This window comes from Tiliqua scincoides, chromosome 3 (assembly GCF_035046505.1).
Source record: "Tiliqua scincoides isolate rTilSci1 chromosome 3, rTilSci1.hap2, whole genome shotgun sequence".
NCBI lineage: Eukaryota > Metazoa > Chordata > Lepidosauria > Squamata > Scincidae > Tiliqua > Tiliqua scincoides.
In genome coordinates this window covers 50,702,031-50,720,809 of record NC_089823.1, presented here as the reverse complement: position 1 = coordinate 50,720,809, position 18,779 = coordinate 50,702,031, and the positions used below count along the sequence as shown (strand labels likewise).

At 38.9% G+C, this 18,779-nt stretch overlaps 1 protein-coding gene across 4 annotated transcripts in view; it reads right to left on the bottom strand.

The window, feature by feature from the left end:
- ROBO1 (roundabout guidance receptor 1) overlaps positions 1–18,779 on the bottom strand; it is a 699,165-nt gene that overhangs the window by 40,550 nt on the left and 639,836 nt on the right. For 3 of the 4 annotated variants that reach the window (XM_066622672.1, XM_066622669.1, XM_066622671.1), the window contains 5 exons: positions 17,995–18,116; positions 13,379–13,550; positions 8,566–8,763; positions 4,579–4,605; positions 2,412–2,454 (listed from right to left, as the gene is read on the bottom strand). In XM_066622672.1, coding sequence (XP_066478769.1) covers positions 2,412–2,454; positions 4,579–4,605; positions 8,566–8,763; positions 13,379–13,550; positions 17,995–18,116 — 562 coding nt within the window. The remainder of the gene's footprint in view (positions 1–2,411; positions 2,455–4,578; positions 4,606–8,565; positions 8,764–13,378; positions 13,551–17,994; positions 18,117–18,779) is intronic. The other variant, XM_066622670.1, reaches the window with a different exon arrangement.

The following is an 18,779-nucleotide window of genomic DNA, read 5'->3' as shown; positions in this document are numbered from 1 at the left end:
TGAAGAGACTAGATCAAACATTAACTGCTTCCTGCTCTTCAAGCATTCAGGCTGCCTGTAGCTTATCAGTATAATTTATATAAGCTTGATGAGCTACTAATTCTCATGGTCAAATCTTAGATTTTCATTCCAAGTATTCTAACACCTCTTATGATGCTAAGCAGTTCTTTGAGATGAACTCTCTCTCTCTCTCTCTCTCTCTCTCTCTCTCTCTCTCTCATGGGGCAGACCTCAACCCCACATAATTTTCCATTTGCTTTTTTGTTGTAGTAAGTGGATTCCTTTCTCCTGGAGAGACCTCTTAGTACTATCTAACATTGATTTAACACAGGGGTGCCCAAACCCCAGCCCTGGGGCCACATGCGGCCCTCAAGGCCTCTCAATGTGGCCCTCAGGGAGCCCCCAGTCTCCAATGAGCCTCTGGCCCTCTGAAGATTTGTTGGAGCCCTCACTGGCCCAATGCAACTGCTCTCAGCGTGAGGGCGACTGTTTGACCTCTCGCATGAGCTGTGGAATGAGGGCTTCCTCCACTGCTTGCTGTTTCAGGTCTATGATGCAGTAGCAGCAGCAAAGGAAAGGCCAGCCTTGCATTGTGCAAGGCCTTTATAGGCCCTGAGTTATTTCAAGACCTTCATTCATTCATACAAGTTCATCTTTAATGTATTCATTTATGTAAACTTATGTAAATTTATTCCAATTTTAAATTTAAATTAATTCTTTTTTTCCTTGGCCCCCCAACACAGTGTCAGAAAGATGATGTGGCCCTCCTGTCAAAAACTTTGGACACCCCTGATTTAACATAACTAACAGCCCAATCCTACCCTTTTCCCCACCACAACATGCAGTCACGCAAAAACAGGCTATGCTGCATGCTATGTGGAGGCTTTGGCGAGGTAAAGTGAAATATTTTTTCCTTATTCCTCTGTAAGCCCTTCAATTGCCAAAGGATCTTCCTGGATTTGCGCCAGCTCTTTAGCTGACACAAATTTGAGGAAAAAGGCTTCGGAAGGGACAGTATCCAGTGTCCATTGCTTGTGCTAGGTGACACTCCTCCTCTCCTCCAACAAACCCCTGTCCCTATCCCTGATTTGTCCTACTTCCCTGCCTGGTTCTGCCCATTACTCCAACTTGCTTTTTATATCCCTTATGCCACAAAAACAGAAACGTAGGGTAAAGATTGGTTTAGCTCACGTACTATTTTAAAGATTTACTTCTGCTACCATGGGGGACTTTTTGTATTTATTTTGTTAGCTCAAAACTGAGATTCTTTGGGATTTAACCCATTTTTGCCAGGCCCACAGATGTACATGTTTGGTCCCTGTTGTGTATATGCAACATTGGACAGAAATTGCTTAAGAAGGGTGGAGTACATTCTCTCAAACATAAGGCCTGTAAGCTGGATATGACCCATGGACACTTTCATCCAGTTCACATGATATTTGGGCTCTCCCTGCGATGCCATTCCAGCAGTGCTGCTTCTACTGAAGCTTCAGGAGGGAGAGACAGAAGGAAGACTCTGAAGGCTATGGGGAAAGGATCAAGAGGGGTGTGATAGAAAGACACTGCTGAAGTGCTGGAAAAGCCCAATAATCATGTGGGCTACCCTTTCAGCAGTACAGCTTCTGCCAAGGAAGCACCTTTCAGCTGCTGAGCTCCAAAGAATCAGAAGATACAGTGAGCAAGAATTCCATCTACTGCACCTTCCCTCTGTGGAACGGCTACAACTGTAGTTCTGAACATCTGCATAGCAATGCATAGTATCAGAGCAACACATCAATGCGTAGTTTCAGAGCAGCATGGTGCTTGTGCATAGTTTTCTTATAAAGACAGTTTGAAGTCATGGAATACGGCTATAACTAACATTAAAGAGCAGACGCTGTGCACGTATATGTCCCAAATTAAATTATTTGCCTTCCCAGTTTTATTTTAAAAATACAACCAGGGCTAGCAACAAAAGGAAAAGCGTGGGGGCAAAAACATACAAGAAGATAATTTCTAGCCATTGGTTAATTAAGTCTTAGCTGTATCCTGAAGATGGAGCTGTATTCATTTCTCATCACAACTCAGTAATTCAATTCCATTATACTTTTAGTTTATGATTTCTACCAAGTAGTGATTGCTATCACACATTACATTTTTATTTTTTACAAAGCACCAAATAGACAGTTGCTGTGTTTCCATATTTTGCCACTGAATGTGTTTTGTCTTCTGTTATCATTACTATATATTTTTATCTCCTTAAATGCCACAATTTAGCTACTTGTATCACCAAGACTTAGTTTGAAGTTAAAGTGCTCCCTCTGCTGTTTGTTTGCTGAGATACATTTCTTTCCACATCTCTGAACTGAAAATATTGCAGTTTATTCTGTTGAACTACACTTAGAAACCTGTAAGGCACACATTTCAATTACCTGCCTCCACTGCTTACAGCTTCTCCTCCTCTTTGATATGTTACTGAAATATAAAATGAAAACAGTACAGTGGTTAATTTTTTGAATGGGTTCCTGGATTCTGGGAAGCAACACTACAAAAATGTCTATTACCTGTTTCCTTTTCACCAAATTACACTCATTTTTAGAGTAGATTCTATTCAAGCAAATTCAGTTTTGTACTTTGTTGCTACATGGTAATGACATTATAAGTGCCCACCATAGCTTAGGAGTATTTTTCCCCACAAGGCAAAGATTAAAGATTACTTGAAGGCAACAGTGTTGAATATGTGCTTTGCATTTTACAAAATATACTGTAAAGTACAGTAGATAAGCTAGTCTGAGAAATATTCCCAAATATATTTATAAATGAGGGACTGTTTCAGAAAGAATTGTGCCTGAAAATCTGTGTATGAAACAGGCAGAAACCCAAATAAACTTGTCATCTTTACCAGGTTACGCAAAGGGTTAAAAAGATTAGCTTCCACGTAAATGATGATAGATTCCACCGCTATGCATTTCCCAAACTAGGAAAGTGTTTTAAAAGGCAGCCAAATTCTGCTCCTTAGAAGAAGTCCGAAGTGGGGGTCTGCAAGGCAGAGATAACTGCTTGCAGCGATTACAATAACAGGATTAAAACGTAGCAGCCAATGGTATTTACGCCTTTTGCTGAAAGTGCTGCTAAAGAAGAGGGTCTGTTACCATTTAAATGCAGTGGAACTAAACTAGTGGGATTCTGAATTATGGAAAAGTCTTAAATTTTAAATGCAGCCTGCATTTCAAGCCCACACCTTGTCAGATCTTTCTGCTGTTGTGCACCTATCTCTTGCTGACCCAAGTACTGATTCATATATTTAAGTCTTTACAGTTCTAAAGTCTCAATTCCTGGGAGAAATCTAACACTTTGGGTCTAAACATGCTTAAATGTAAACTTACACTAAGTTTTACAAAATTAATCTTGTTTATGTTCATTTAATTTTTTTTTATGCAAGCCCCACTGTTCAAAAACATGGAAATTATATGAGAACAATTTGAGAACATGGAGACCAATAATACTCCACAATTATCTCAGGTAATCTAAGGTTTTATGTTAATATAAAGGTTGAAAGGAAATGAGAAGACACTGCAAAACTATGTTAAAAATTAAGTACCCACTTCTAAGGACTATAAAAAAGTTCATAAATCTGAATGAATAACTTTCTTTTCAGAAGATTTGGAATAATTTGGTCTGCCCATCACACGCATTAATATCTAAATGTTCAATTGAAATTCAAAACAACAAAACCATTTAAGTATAGACTACACAGCACAGAAGTGTTAAATAATACACCTGTATACTTGCTAAAATTTGTGTCCATTATAATCTTTGTTAGGGATTTCAAACTCTTGCAGAGGGGCACTTTTAAAAGGGAATTTGACATTCTATAATTTCAATTATTTCTCTGTTTTAGTCCATTATTGTAACTGACCATTATTTAGTTTACATCAGTTTATATCAGCCAAGGATCAGTGTGATAAGTACAGGTAGATTATAATGTCTAGTACAGAGGCATGTTTACATGTTAGTGATGTCATATATATCATTTTGTTTTTACAAGACTTCCTACTATTGGGAAATCCTACATCATAGTGCTTTCAAATCTTTCCAAATTTCCAAGAAGAGTTCTAATCCTCACTATGAACAAAATCTATGGTCTGTAACAAGTCACAGACATCTAAGGGAAACCTATAAAATAGGACTCCTTCAGTGTGCCAAGCAATTTTCCATTAAGATTCATTAGCAAGGAATATTGCCTTCCTTTCATGCAGAGTCCTTTCGTACTCCATTTTGTAAGTTTAGGGCATTAGCCAGCACCTTTGCAATAACACAAGCCATCTGAATTAGTGAAAAATAACCATGGCATGGCAGACTACAGGATGTTATACAGCCTTCCAAAGGAACTGAAACATAGTATACTTCCTATAGCAATGTTAAATCCATAAAATAGCCAAGATATCAATAACAAGGCAGTTCTCCTTGAGAAAAACCAGTGATAGTTAACTCCTATATAAATTGTGCCTGGTTATATGAAGAGAGAAGAAAAAGAGAAAGTGACACAGTATTCACAGGCACATGCCAAACTGTAAAGGGAAAAGTGCAAATATATACCTGTTGGTGTGAAGGTAAAAGACGGGACTGAAAATCAAAACACAATAAAAACTGGTTATTAAGCTGAAGAGAGAAAGGGAGACCATACAACATTAGTATAAATCAAGGTAGCAACAGAACATAAAGCTAGGGTAAACAAGTCTAGACACATGGATATGTGAATAAAACAAAATTTGTGATTTAAAAAGGTGGCTTGTCGCCACAGATACCATTTCTAAGGAAGAATGGCATTCTGCTGTACTATGCTCTTGAGAGAACTAGAGTGTGGTTTAGCCTCTGAATGACCTTCACTTTAGTGCCTTATGTTGTGCTGTAAAACCTCGGTACAAACAAAACCCATACACTATTTAATCTTTCGAAAAATAGACTGATGTGTACTTTTATAACTATTATCAAGGCTTTGCTTGCCTTTTATGTTTACTGCATGAACTAAATTCTTGGTAAAAGGAAGTGATATGGGCACTTCAGCATTTGATAAAGGATCCGCAATTATTAGGGATAGCTAAACAAGAATTAAAAATGAGCCAATTCTACCATACCTGCACCTTGAAGTGTGTTCACTGTTAACTGTTCAATATTACAGTATTTGTTCATTCTTTCATTATATAGTATTTGAGAAAACACAAAATAACTAAGATTGCAGTCCTGTTCACATTGACTTGGGAGTAAACCACATTGAACCACAATGGGACTTATTTCCAAGGAGTGCAGAGGACTGCAGTGCAAGAGTTTTTATTTTTCAGTTTTTTTAATTGTTGTGTTTATGTTCAACTATTAGCTCAGCTGCAAATAAGCTGTCTAAACTCACTAGCTTATGAATTTAAAAACAAACAGCTCAGAAAAGAATAATTCTCTCTGGGGAAAAAACCCTTCATTTTCACATCACCAATAGATCTATACATAATTGAATCAATAAGGCCTCTCATCAAATAGCAGACCTCCAGAATAACATCTACTCCATTTTTTTCTAGCACACACTTCCTCTTATGCTGAACAATAGAATATATTGTCTGTATTGCTAATGGAAAGAAGGAAGCCATGAAATGCTCTCTTTAATTCTGAGCAAAACAAAGAGATGTGTGAAACACAGCACAATAATTTCCAAATGTGGTTTGGCCTTGGAATGTAGGTTAGCAAACCTGCCACAAAGAAATGATGGAATGGCTGAGATACAGATGCTCCAATAGCTTCTCCCCCCCCTTTTTTAAGTATGTAGGCCTGACTTTTGTATTAGGATGGACCCTCAAATCTCTAAGGGACCAGAAGAGCCTAATTTAGAACATGCTGCATATGTGCTGCTTCTTATAAAGCCACTTTATTTCCAGAAATATTGCACTGAACTAAAAATCTCAGAACAATTCTCCTAATTCAAGTACTGTCCTTCATTTGCAACTAGAGCTGTTTTTATTGCAAGAATCCTATTGTGATTTCTTCCTGCTGGTTCCTCTCACATAGTCAAAGAATCTAGTGACATTAAGGAAAAGAAATTCAGAGGAACAGTAATAATGCCTACACACACCCACATACATTTAAAACAAGCACCATTCATGAAAGAATAAAGCACGCCTGCATTATTCTGCAAACACAAGGACATTAGAAATGCTGAAGGATTCTTGTAATTTTAATGTGATCTATACGCTCAACAGGCAGCCCAATGCTACCTTGCTCAGGAACAAGCAGGCTGACAGGCCTGCACTGCATCCAGCTCAAATTTGGGACTGTCTGAGGCTCAGTTTGAGGCAAGGGGAAACATTTTCCCCTTACCCTGGGGAGAGACGCAGCAGTCCCAACTGGGCTACTCAGATTTGCACCACCGAAATCAGTGGTGCAAATCCAAGCAGCCCGGGACTGCCCCAGGTCACCCAGGAACGGGGTGAGGATCTGACATAAGTGTCAGGTTGTGGTCCCACCTCTTGCTCCCCACCCACCCGCCCCCAGGAATGCCCTCCCCTCGCCCAAAACACCTTCCTCCCATCTCCTCACCACCCTTATCCACAACCCCGCCCCTGTCCCCTGCTCCAGCTGAGCTCAGCTGGCGCAAACTCACCCTCCCTGGGGCAAGGGGTGGCTGGTGCATGTTCGTGTGCTTGCCTATCTCCCCTTACGTTTGGCGCGAAAGTCCCTTACAACGATGGGCTGGCGCAAGTCCCATCTGCCAGTGTGGATTGGTTCCATAGTTTCATTTGTAAGAAACTGAGCATAGGTCCAGCTAAGTGGAATCATTCTGTCTTGTCACCCCACCTTAATTATCAAACCTTGCACAAATAAAACCACTTAGTGCGCCCATCAGTGTTTACAGTATATGAATACATTATATTTGGGAATAGCTTATGCAAATACAAAAATATGTTAACAGTTGTCAAAATTTCAAGCTAGACTGTAAAAAAAAAAAAAAAAAAAAAAAAGAAACCCCAAAACCTGTTCCTCAGCTTTTCTTTTGTCATATTGTCTTATGATGGGAGTGGCCAACCCGTAGCAAGCCATGTGCCACTTTTAATATACAGAATCTTAAACATGCCACTCCAATTTATTTCGGCCCTCTCTGGATCCAGGTTACTCTGGTTCAGCCACATATCACATGGATAGCCATCACGTAGTGAAGGAAACGTATCTTGCAAAAGGTGTATAAATAAGATCACGAGGGCGGCAAAAGAAAAGATGGCTAGAAAACTTAATGGAGGACTTGAAATATACAAATTATGATTTACAAATGGCAACCCAATGAAGCCTAATACGCAGTGGGTGGGCCCATATTGTGGAGGACGCAGCTATGTTGGATCAGAGAGAACTTGCAATGGCCTGATCTCTGGCAATTTACGTTAAGAAGAGAAGAATCTGCTTGCATGTTTCATCAGCCCACGTGGTCTGCCAAACCTCTGCTCAGCTCTCTTCACCCTAATCTGGGCCTTGTCACTGCCTGTCTGGGCTTTATGCCAGGAACAGCACCATGTGCTTGCAGCTGTGGAGCCCTGCATTAGCCAGCATGTCCATGACAGGCAACTTTCCGTGTGCCACTTAGGAAGTATCCATGTGCCACTAGGGGCATGTGTGCTCCTAGTAAAGGACCTTCATTAATGTATAATTTTAAAAGTATAAATAATTTTTTTTTACCATTTGTGTACATTATATTGGTAATTTCATGAAAAGCTAGGTATAAATCTTATAAATGAAATGTTCTGAAATTTATTGAAAATTTCCTGTGTGTTGCCTATAAAACTGTGTAAGACACACAAGACTGCAGGTAGCATCAAATAACGAGGTATGAGAATTTTAAACAGTGCATGCTGTGTATTTAACTCATTTACATCCAACTAACAGTATTAGACGAAGAAATGTGTATTAAAAACATCTCATGGCATCATGCAATTAGTACAGTCAAAAGAAAACTGGTTAAAAACAAGACAAGAGATTTCAACTAGCTGTTACAGAGAAATCTGACACAAATCAGTGTAAGGCCCAGCTTTTTTGGTACATCTGTGACATTTACTGGGCCACAATGTTTCATCACTGACCAGGTCCATAAATTGTAACAAGCCATTAGGGAAATTCCATCTTCCCTACTTGTAAACTACCTGATAGAACTGGGGTGGCCCTGGGCTCATTATTTCATCTGGATTATCAGACTGCAGAGGTATCCAAAAACATTGTTTAGCACCTGCTTCTGGTGAGAAAGTTTTGACTCTCTAGATCTAGTTTAGTCTCCATTTTGTCAGGATGGGTAGGGCAAAGAAGCAGTATTACTCCTACATGGTAACAGAAATTGATCCACTGGGGTACACTGAATTTTAAGCATCTTTCAGGAAGTGTTTTAAGATCATTCTGTTGGGCTGAGTGTTGCTTAAACCAGGAGACAGTCCAGATGGTTATTCATTATCACATGATTTTTCTAAATCTGCTTTTTCATTTACTGTTACCATGTCTTGCGGCCTGGAGAAGACTATAAATTCAAAAATAAACAAATTAGCAGAAGAAGGAACCACAAAATACCTTTTCTGATACCAGCGTAAGTACTGGTGAGTCCATTTCGCTTTTTTCGGTGGCGGTACAACCAGATGCTGAAAACCATAAGGATAATCCAACAGGCAGCACCAATTCCAGCAATGAATGCTGGCTGTTTTACAACATCTGAAATCTGCTGGGCTAAACTGACTTGATCTTCTGGGGACACTGGGTTCCCATGAGAATCTGGAAGAAAACACCAGAAGTTTGGAAGGGAAAATACTGAATGAGACAGTGACTGATTGATTTTCCAATGGCTGTTGCTGGGATCCCTTTGCTGTTTCATATTTCTTAAAAGTTTCTTAATTATAAGAGGAGATGAAAGTGACACTGCTGCAATAAAAAGTAAGAATATCTATGAAACAAAAATGTACAGCAAATTAATAAAATTGCAAACACATACTAATATATACTATACATTTATATATTACATTTTGAGTTTATACTAAAAATCTTCTAATCAGCTTTTCCTGATATCACTTGTCTCCTGCATGCAGAAACTGACCATAGGTTGCAATCCTATAAACATTTACTTGGGAGTAACTTCCCTTGTACTTAATTGAACTTACTTCTGGGTAGACATGTGGTACTAGGGTATTTGCGTCCTGCATAGTTGTGCCCTGGTCAACTGCGTCCTGGTCATTGGTGTCCCTGGACATTCACTTTTTTTTTTTTTTTTTGCATCTTGGTTGTTTGCATCCCACTATAACTGAACAACCAACCTCATGCAATATATCCTAAGTTTCTCATCCCAACCCTAACCCTAACTTTGTGTTTTAAAAATAAAAAGTACATCTAATATAAATATACATTTAATAGGACACAAATGTCTGGTATGCCAAGGAATGGATGCAAATGTCCAATGCATTTGACCAGGACACAACTGACCAAGACGCAAATGTCCTGTTACTGTAGGAATGAATAGGATTGTATTTTTAATCTATTCACCTGCATCAAAAGCCAGAGAACACTGACAACATGCATCATTTCAGTCTGACAACAATGAACAAACATTGCAGCTTTAGAATGCACATTTTCAAACAAATAATTAAGCTCCTAACAGCATTTCCTTTTTACTTCATATACACCTCTACCTCTCTAGAGTTTCATAACTTTATTCTATATGGCATCAAGGCTGAATACCTTCCCTTTCTGGGAAGCAATAAGTGCCTTTTACTGATGACCAGGCATTTTATTTTATGTTACAGATGCTTTCATCTTCTGTGATCTTAAAAGACCTTGATAGAATGAAAATTCAATAAGCAGGCCAATAATTCTTTTTCACCCTTGAAGACACACTTTTTTTGTGTTTCAGATTTACAGTTTTCATGGTTATTTGTGCAAGGTCAAGTTGGGTTATTTTAGATTTTATGAAAATACAAAAACACCCCATCCACTCCATACCTAGCCAGATGAAGGCTTAACTGTATAAAGTGTGGTGTGACTAATTTACAGTTCAATCCTGGCCATGTTTGCTTAGAAGTAAGCCTCACTGAATTCAACTTACTCCCAGGTAGGTGTGTATAAGATTGCAGCCTTAAACTGCCATTCTACAACTCATTTATTATAGCAGCTGGGGTCATATAGTTAAATATGGGTGTCTCATTCTGTAACAATTAGCTGTCAATTTTTCTTTTTTAAATATTGCAAATTACAAATATTTCCCTTTCAGGAAAATCAGATACTTCTAGTGTCCATACACATTATCTAGTCATTTCTCTTTTTAAAACAAAACAAAACAAAAAACAACCATGAGCACCTGCATCTTTTGTGATATTTTCAGGAATACTTTTAGTGGAACAGAGTATATTTCCCTACTGCCCCATTATCAATTTTGCACAGAAAAAATATAGCACAATTTAACACTTCAAGAAACAAAGACAATTTATAATACAAACACAGTAACAAAACTCTTCCTCATGTTAAGTACATAGTTACTGCAGTGAGTGCCTCAAGTGTGTAGAATACAATAAAACACTCCTTGAACCTTTAATGCTCTAATGGTTCATATGAGATACTAGTTGTTAGCTAATTAGCGTGATGGTAATAGTATCATTCAATCAGCCACTTCAGGTATTTGTGTGGTTTCCTATGCTTAACATGGCAGTACAGCATGAGTGCACTCCCTCCTGTGGTCTCAAATATCACAAAGTCAAGGCTGTTTGATTTTACCCATAAGCCTCATAGTTAAGTTGAATATTCATCAATAAAAAGATTTGTACTGAACTCTGACTACAATGCAGAGCCCATTGTTCATGAGATCTTATGATCCAGCAGATCTTATTACAATTTCTGTGAGATCACAAAACTACATATACAAACACTAGCTCCGCAAATACAGTGAGTGAGTGAGTGAGTGAGTGAGTGAGTGAGTGAGTGAGTGAGTGAGTGAGTGAGTGAGTGAGTGAGTGAGTGAGTGAGTGAGTGAGTGAGTGAGTGAGTGAGTGAGTGAGTGAGTGAGTGAGTGAGTGAGTGAGTGAGTGAGTGAGTGAGTGAGTGAGTGAGTGAGTGAGTGAGTGAGTGAGTGAGTGAGTGAGTGAGTGAGTGAGTGAGTGAGTGAGTGAGTGAGTGAGTGAGTGAGTGAGTGAGTGCCCAATCCTATCCACTTCTCCAGTGCCGGTGCAGCTGTGCAAATGGGGCATGCACTGCATCTTGTGGTGGGGTAGCAGTCACAGAAGTCTCCTTAAGATACGGGAACATTTGTTCCCTTACCTTGGGGCTGCATTGTGGCTACACCGGTGCTTGAAAACTGGATAGGATTGGGCCCTTGGTGAGTGAGTGACTAGTATGTTTCTTGGAAATTCTGAACCACAGTAAAAGAGACAGAACAATTGATAAACAATATTCAACAATCAAGAACTATCTGCTTCTAATTAGCATCTAGTTCTCAATTTCCTTGACTTTCATAGCAAGTTAACAATTCCAATCATAATGTTTATAAATATATGCACATGCATATATACTCATGAAAATTAACTAGATTAAACAATATCTAGTTTTCTGATATTTTATTATTGGCTATCCACAAACTTCACTTTTATTTATGAAAACATGTTTGCAGTACACAGATGGGTTATATGCACAGTAGTGAACTTATATGCCACTGTACAAAAGACCCAACCTGAACTGCTGCAGCCACCCAGGGGATCTTACAGAGCTCAAAGGAGTTTTCCTATCACAGCCTCATTGGGCCCACTGCAGGAGTTGTGACTTAAAGCACAAAAGAACATTAGGGAGTACAGATACTTGCAGTTGCTGGCAGATCATCATGAAAGGCAAGTTAATTAGTTCACAAATCAGTTCTCATAATGGGAGCTCTTAGAGCAATAAAAGTTCAAGGAGAGATGCTTGTATTCATTACACTTGAGACATCTAATGCATGAATTATGCACGTAACATTCATAATTATTTGAGTGAAGCTTCTCATAAATGCATTAGGTGTATTCACACAGGTTAATGTGTTTATAAGGAATGTTAACTTCTGTGTTGGAGGAAGAACAAGATGTTCCTCAAGGCCCAGTATATAATGAACAAATCTCACACTGAAAAGCTACATGAAAGAACCTGAAATGCCTTATCTACCATTATCCATGTGTGTGCTGTGATAGCACATAATTTGTAGCTAACCTGCTGGACAAGCACACTTACTACGTTCTGGGCAGGCATACAATTGTCTCCCCCTAGTTCAAGTTCAGAGGAAGCCTGTCCTTCCCTTTGTAGTCGGAAGGGATGAGTACAATGCTGACTTGCTGGCCCTTGTGTCAGTAACAAACTCAGCTTCCCCCTTTAGATCCTAAAGTGACAAAGAACATGCAAGCCACTTAAAAATACTAAAGAAAAAAACAGAGGTAGACAACTAAGCTTGAAGCATTGGGTGGATTAGGGAAGTCAAAAAAGTGATGTTCAATTTTTCTGATTTTCTCTGTAAACTGCTTATGCACCCTATGACTGTGCAAGGCAAGCTAAGAGTCAATAACATTCTCTCTTAACTGCTGGACATGTAGGTAAAGAATGTAAAAACTGGAGAAAGGGAGAGAAGTAGGGAGAAATGCTAAAATTGCCCTTCCTCTGACAGAGCCAAAAAAACCCCGTCATTGCTAAAACCTATTTCCTTATATTTAAATGTTGTTATTCTATCACAGCAGGTCCAATATCTGGCTGAGAAAGTGATGCATGTGATCAAATGATCCTGAAGATAAGTTTCCATCATACAAAGGCAGAGAATGCTGAGCTGGCAAAAATTTAGCAAAGCACCGATTTTAGAGGAGATAAATGACCCTCTTCCCAATGTGTGTTCTGGGAGATGGAGACATCAACATAACAAGCTGGCTTGGAGAGTTAGAAGGAGTTATTTCACCAGACTGAAAACAAGCAAAATGATCAGCTTTTCATTTCTTTTTTTTTTCTTTTTTTTACTTAAAGGCAGCACAGGGTGGGTAGGAGGGTGATTGAGAAGGTGTTAACTCTTTCCCTTCAGGCAATTCTTTTTCTGATCAAAATTGGCCTTCAAAGTTGCCTCTGCATCTATAGGAGAACATAGGCTGTTTTGAGAGGTGCTGTGGCACCATAAATTGAATGCAAAGCAGGTGGGGAACAGAGGTATGTATACACAACCTGTACTGTACAGCAGCAGAAGCATTTCATAATATGTTCAAACTCAAACTGCAAACAACCAGATGGGGAGGCAATGAAAGCTCCCAAAATCTGTTTGGTCTATAGTAGTGATAACTCCCTTGCCCCACAGTGCACCACCACCACCTCAAATGTAAAATAAAGAGGACAGGAATTGCAAGTGGCTTACCTAACTGAATAAACTGTGGTTCACTTTTCACCCCTGCACCAGCTCCAGTACTTGCTGCCACCTCCACACTGTATCGAATACCAGGAACTAGTGATGGAATTACTACAGAAAGTGTGGAGCCATCCACTGTCTTGTTTATGTGGTACCGACTTTCATTGCCAAGGCACCAAACCTACAAGGAATAAAGCAAATGTCATGTGCACAGGCTGTAAAAGAAGAGATATAAATAATGATAGGAAATGTGCCATATGGTATTTTCCACTATACATAGTGAGTGGAGTTTAGTTAAGTGAATGAATCTGTTATAAAAGCTGTTAACAAATTTACATAAACACCAATAAAAACAAACCATGTGAATAAGGTTACTAAGTGCAACCTAATGATATGTAACCATTTCTTTTTGCTAAAATTCTGAACAGTCCATATGGTAATTATTAATGGCGCAAAATTCACCAGACTATTAACTGTGAGGAACAATACAGGGCATATGTTTTCCCAGAAGACCTTGGCATCAGAACACTGGGACTCTCCTACTTTATACAGAGAATACAGTTTGAGCTGAATGAGTTTAAACAGACTCAAACATGGATGGACTACATGTTCTATGATTCATTTACATCAATAAATTTACATCCCGTTTTTCTTCTTGAAAGTATTTGAAGTAGATACCAGCATGGTAAAGTACATAAACTGCTGCTGTTTGCAGCCAGTTGGCTTACAATCTATATTTTAGAGTTTATGTATTTTATTGCATATGTATTTTTGATTTGTTGTGAGCCGCCTTGGGAGCCCTTCGGGGAGAAAGACATGGTAAAAATCAAATAAATAAACCAAATGAAACACCATTAAACATTTCAAAACAAAGCGCTGAACTATCTGAAAAGTAACTATCAACCAATTCAACTTAAACTTAGCAATGATATTGAAAAACATTTCTGGGGGCTTCAATGTATGGACGAATACTAGCAAGAGAACACTGAAAAATCTATAAAGCAAACAGTGATGGGGCCAGGTAGGCATCCCTTGGCAAGATGTTCCATCATACTGGAGCCATCCAACATGTTCCTATCTACAGTACAGTACTGTGAATTGCAAAGGGATGCAGAGCAAAGGGCTGACTCCAATATTTACGATATCATGATCCTAGGATATATGAGTCTTTAAAAGTCAAAAACATAACTTTAAAAAGTGGTAGCCAAATACAGATGATGTAGTACGCTCTGACTTATAGTGAATATCCTCGCCACCTCATTTTGCATCAGTTAAGTTTCTGAACTTGTGAAAAGGGTGTTGAGCTCTGCTATGCAGCACCACTGAATGAAAGGGGCTGGAAAAGTTACTCAGTGATCCCAAAAGAAAAGCCCATCAGTCTAAAACACACACATTTAAAACTCTTAGCTTCAGCCAAAAGACTGGGACTGATGACCTCAGGGTCAGACTGTGAGGTAAGGTGCTCTTAAATACCAAAGCATCACAACCCACTACGTTTGTTGTTCCGCTAAAATACAGGAGCAAAGACAGGTTTTATTCAGTGGGAGATACTACCTCCCCCACCAGAAGTGGAGGCCTGCCACAAGGCTCACTCTTTGCCTATAGCCCTCAGGTTCACGTACAGGATCAGACTGCTCTCTACCACAGGCTTTCACTATGGTCTGAATTGCAGGAACCATTCTCCCTTCCATTTCAATTCATCTTCCCTACTTACCTCCCCTTTTCTACCTTCCCTGCACCCTGAGATATGCACTTCCTTAACCCTAGGTCTTTCTGGGAAATCCACCTTCTCCCCCTGCTCACTTACCCTTCTAAGGACTTCCTTTATCCTCCCTTCTCTTTCCCTTCCTAACAGCAGCTTAGTCTGAGGGTTCAGACATGTGTGAGCAAGTTCAGCTAGACACTATTTTTGAAGTCACTAGAATAAATCCTGTTGTATTTACATCTCAACCATGCCTCCCTCTTCCTTTCCTTGCCGAATCACACAGCTGTGCCATTGGCTGCTACACATGTGCTCATCTTACGCATGTTTTAAAAGCACTGCCAGTAATAATATCAAGAACAGAATCAAACAAGAAGAGATGAATTGTAACTAAAAACCTGGGGTTCTACTTCCATGATGCTCCAAAATTGTGAAACCAGAGATTCCTATTAGATTCTGCAGACCTGCATTTCTTAGATAAGAAATAACCTTTAAAATTAAGAGGCATCTGGCAAGTCTGGTACTGCAACACATACCAGAGAGGCTTTTACAGAATGACTGTACAGCTACACCTCTTACACCTCTGACACTATCCCATGCATAGTGGATTTGACACCTAAGTACTGCGTGCAGAGGATATGTACTGAAAACTACTCCACTTTTTTTACTTAATCCACATTAATCAGAAAGAGCAAAACACCAGATATGTAGCAGACGAATGCCTTCTTCATAACTATACTGGCAGATACTTCCTTATAACTCACAGCAACCTGGTGTCCCTAGATGCTAGCTAGGACTTTTTCCACTTACATGTACTCTTTCTTTCTTTTTATTGCCTTGCCCTCTCACTGCCTCAGCATTAATTCAAAACAGCATTTGGTGAGTGCTGAAACCCCCTCGCTCACATCCAAGGTTTCGCTATTAAATGAAACCTCCTTTACAAGTTTCATCTTACATGTGAAAGTTACACAGGCAATCAGGCATTGAAAGGTATTTTAATATTTAGATTGACCATAAAGCTAAGTGATCTCCACCCTTTTTCTATTTCTGCTGTAACAGAAAGGTGGTTGGGGATTAGAGACAAGCAACAAAATATTTGAAAGACTTATTTGCATTATGTTTAAAGAAGGATAGCTTCATTAAAATTAAAGCAAAACAAACAAAAAAATCCCATACCTCATTGGATAAAGTTGGATATCCTCATTAAAACACACACCTTTCTCCATAATGCCAAGTTGCTAACTTCCTTCCACACACTGGCTGAAAATCAAACCTTGAATTCTATAATAGTTTATTCAAATGACTAAGATTTGCTTGGATATTTTTTGTTTCATTTCTATTACTATATAAAGTAATTTAACAAAAAAAAAAAAAACCCCAGCAAAGTCTGCAGAAGTTTCAAATAAATAAATTGCTGGCACTGTGGTTGTAGTTAAAGAGGAAAAGGTTAGAATAAGAGGAGACACATTTGGGAGAATGCTCTTTTTTATGCCTAAACTAGAGAGCAGTAATTGTACCACATTCTCAGGTAAAACCATGAAAAATCTTATCATTATTTGATATGACATCTTTCAGGCTGTAATTTCAGAGAAATTAGATATAAGACTGCTGGTTAGATCAGTTTACGAACTCGAGAGAGGGGAGTCTTTTTCCCCCCCGAATGTCAATGTTTTTTGATAGATAGAAAAACATAGTTGAAACTTTTTTTCAAGTGTTCAAGTGTGCCATCAATGGCCATTGACTTAGCTTTTGGAAATCCTTTGCGTACTTTTAAGGTTATGATAGTGGTTGAACGTTTCAGCATGCAATCACTTCTACTGCTCAGAATCAGCTACGTGTGCTTCGACAGAACTCAACACTGATATGGACTTGGTTTGAGTCATCTCCCTGAAAAACGTTATAAAGCACTGACAGAGCTGACTGCCTTGACTGGGCAGTAGAATGCAGAGCATTAGAAAGCAGGGCAGTAGAATGCAGGGCAAGGATGGGAACATGACTGGTAAAGACTTGACTTGGGAAAACACATGTTTTTGTGACCCGAGTGACGGATGTCACTGACTCAGACCCAAGAAAAAGACTCTACAGTTGTTCAGGAAAAGTTGCAATGGCTGCCCATTATGACTTGCAAGTCGACTCATGTCAGGGGCTCAGAAACACGCAACTCATCTTGCAACTTGGCACAGTGACTCTGGCACATCCCTGAGATGTTTTGGATACATTTTTCTTGGTCCGGAAATAAAACTTGTTGTGTAGCATCTGTTTCCCCTGTGCAGATGATCAACAGTGGATTTGGCCAACAACATATGTAGGTACTTCAGATAGAACTGAAACTATTGTAAAGTGAAACTACTTTACTCATCCAATAGTTTATTTTATATTCTACGGAAAGCAACACTGCAACAATTGCAACCTTACTACTTACAAAATGCTACTTCTGAGAACCATTATCTTAGCCACAATCTTTAGCATTCCATACATTAAAAACTTAAAATAAGCTTAAGTATTTCCTATATTTTAAACATGGTAAAATCATAGGCTTGAGTTTTTCCTGTTATTCAACTTATTTTCTGTCCATACCTTCTGATTACTTTTGTGTCATACCACATCTACTTTTACACAGAAAACATTTCCCGTTTTGCTCATGCCTGCAATTCTCTCATAGAATAAGAAGACAAGTAGCATATGGGCAATTGCCAACTGCATATTTTTCTTTATGACTGCATATTGAGTCATTTAAAATTTATTTTTACAGTTAACACACCTTTTGAAAGCACATAATAAGTGAAGAACACAATACAACTCCAGTGATATGGGAGTATCATGTTATTTTGCTTTAATTTTTACCACCAGATGGAGCCAAGCAACCACAAACAAGTTCTTTATCAATAGCTCGCCAATAATCTGCAAGGACAAAGCTGTATACCTTGTATTCCTGGACCATTCCATTCTGTGTGTCCTCTGGTGGAGGCTGCCAAGTTATTACAATTGCAGTGCCATTTCCATCATTCTTGGTTACTGAAACACTTTGAGGAGGAGCACTCGGAGCTGTTTGTAGAAAGAAGCATGACTGTGATTAAAGCAGCCTTTTCAGTAACATCATAATTATGTAGTAAAAGATTTTAATAGACTGCAGCTAGGTTGGAGTGCACACAAAGTTTCTTCTGTAACATACAAATATCACTGCAATTCCTTGGTTCTGCATGAAGATATCAATACCACAGTATCAGCATTGGCAGATGTGTTTTTTGAATACTTCTGAAAGGTTTCTTTAATGTGATAGCTTGGACAATTTGTGTGTGTGGAAGTGATTTCAAATAAGCTACACCCCACATGAAAATAAGGTGATAAAGTCACCATGTGAAGAGTGTTGACTGTTTCACATTGTATGTTGGCTTTATATTGCTTTTCTATACAGAATGCAATGTATTATTTTGTGAATCAGCTACCATAAACACAGATTACCAGCATGCATATCGTGAACTATACTAGAAACTCCACAAAGTTGTTCATGCATGTGTTGGTGATCTGTGCCTGTATGGAAAATGAACCCTCTTTTCCCTCAATTGATATATGGATTGGCTTGAGTCAAAGCAAAAATAAACAGACTGCTGCCATTGCCCATTTTCATTCCTGGGCTAAGGATAGAAATGCGCGATGAAAGGGACAGAAGCAGGATCACAGAATTATTTCAGTTTCCCAAAGAGTAAA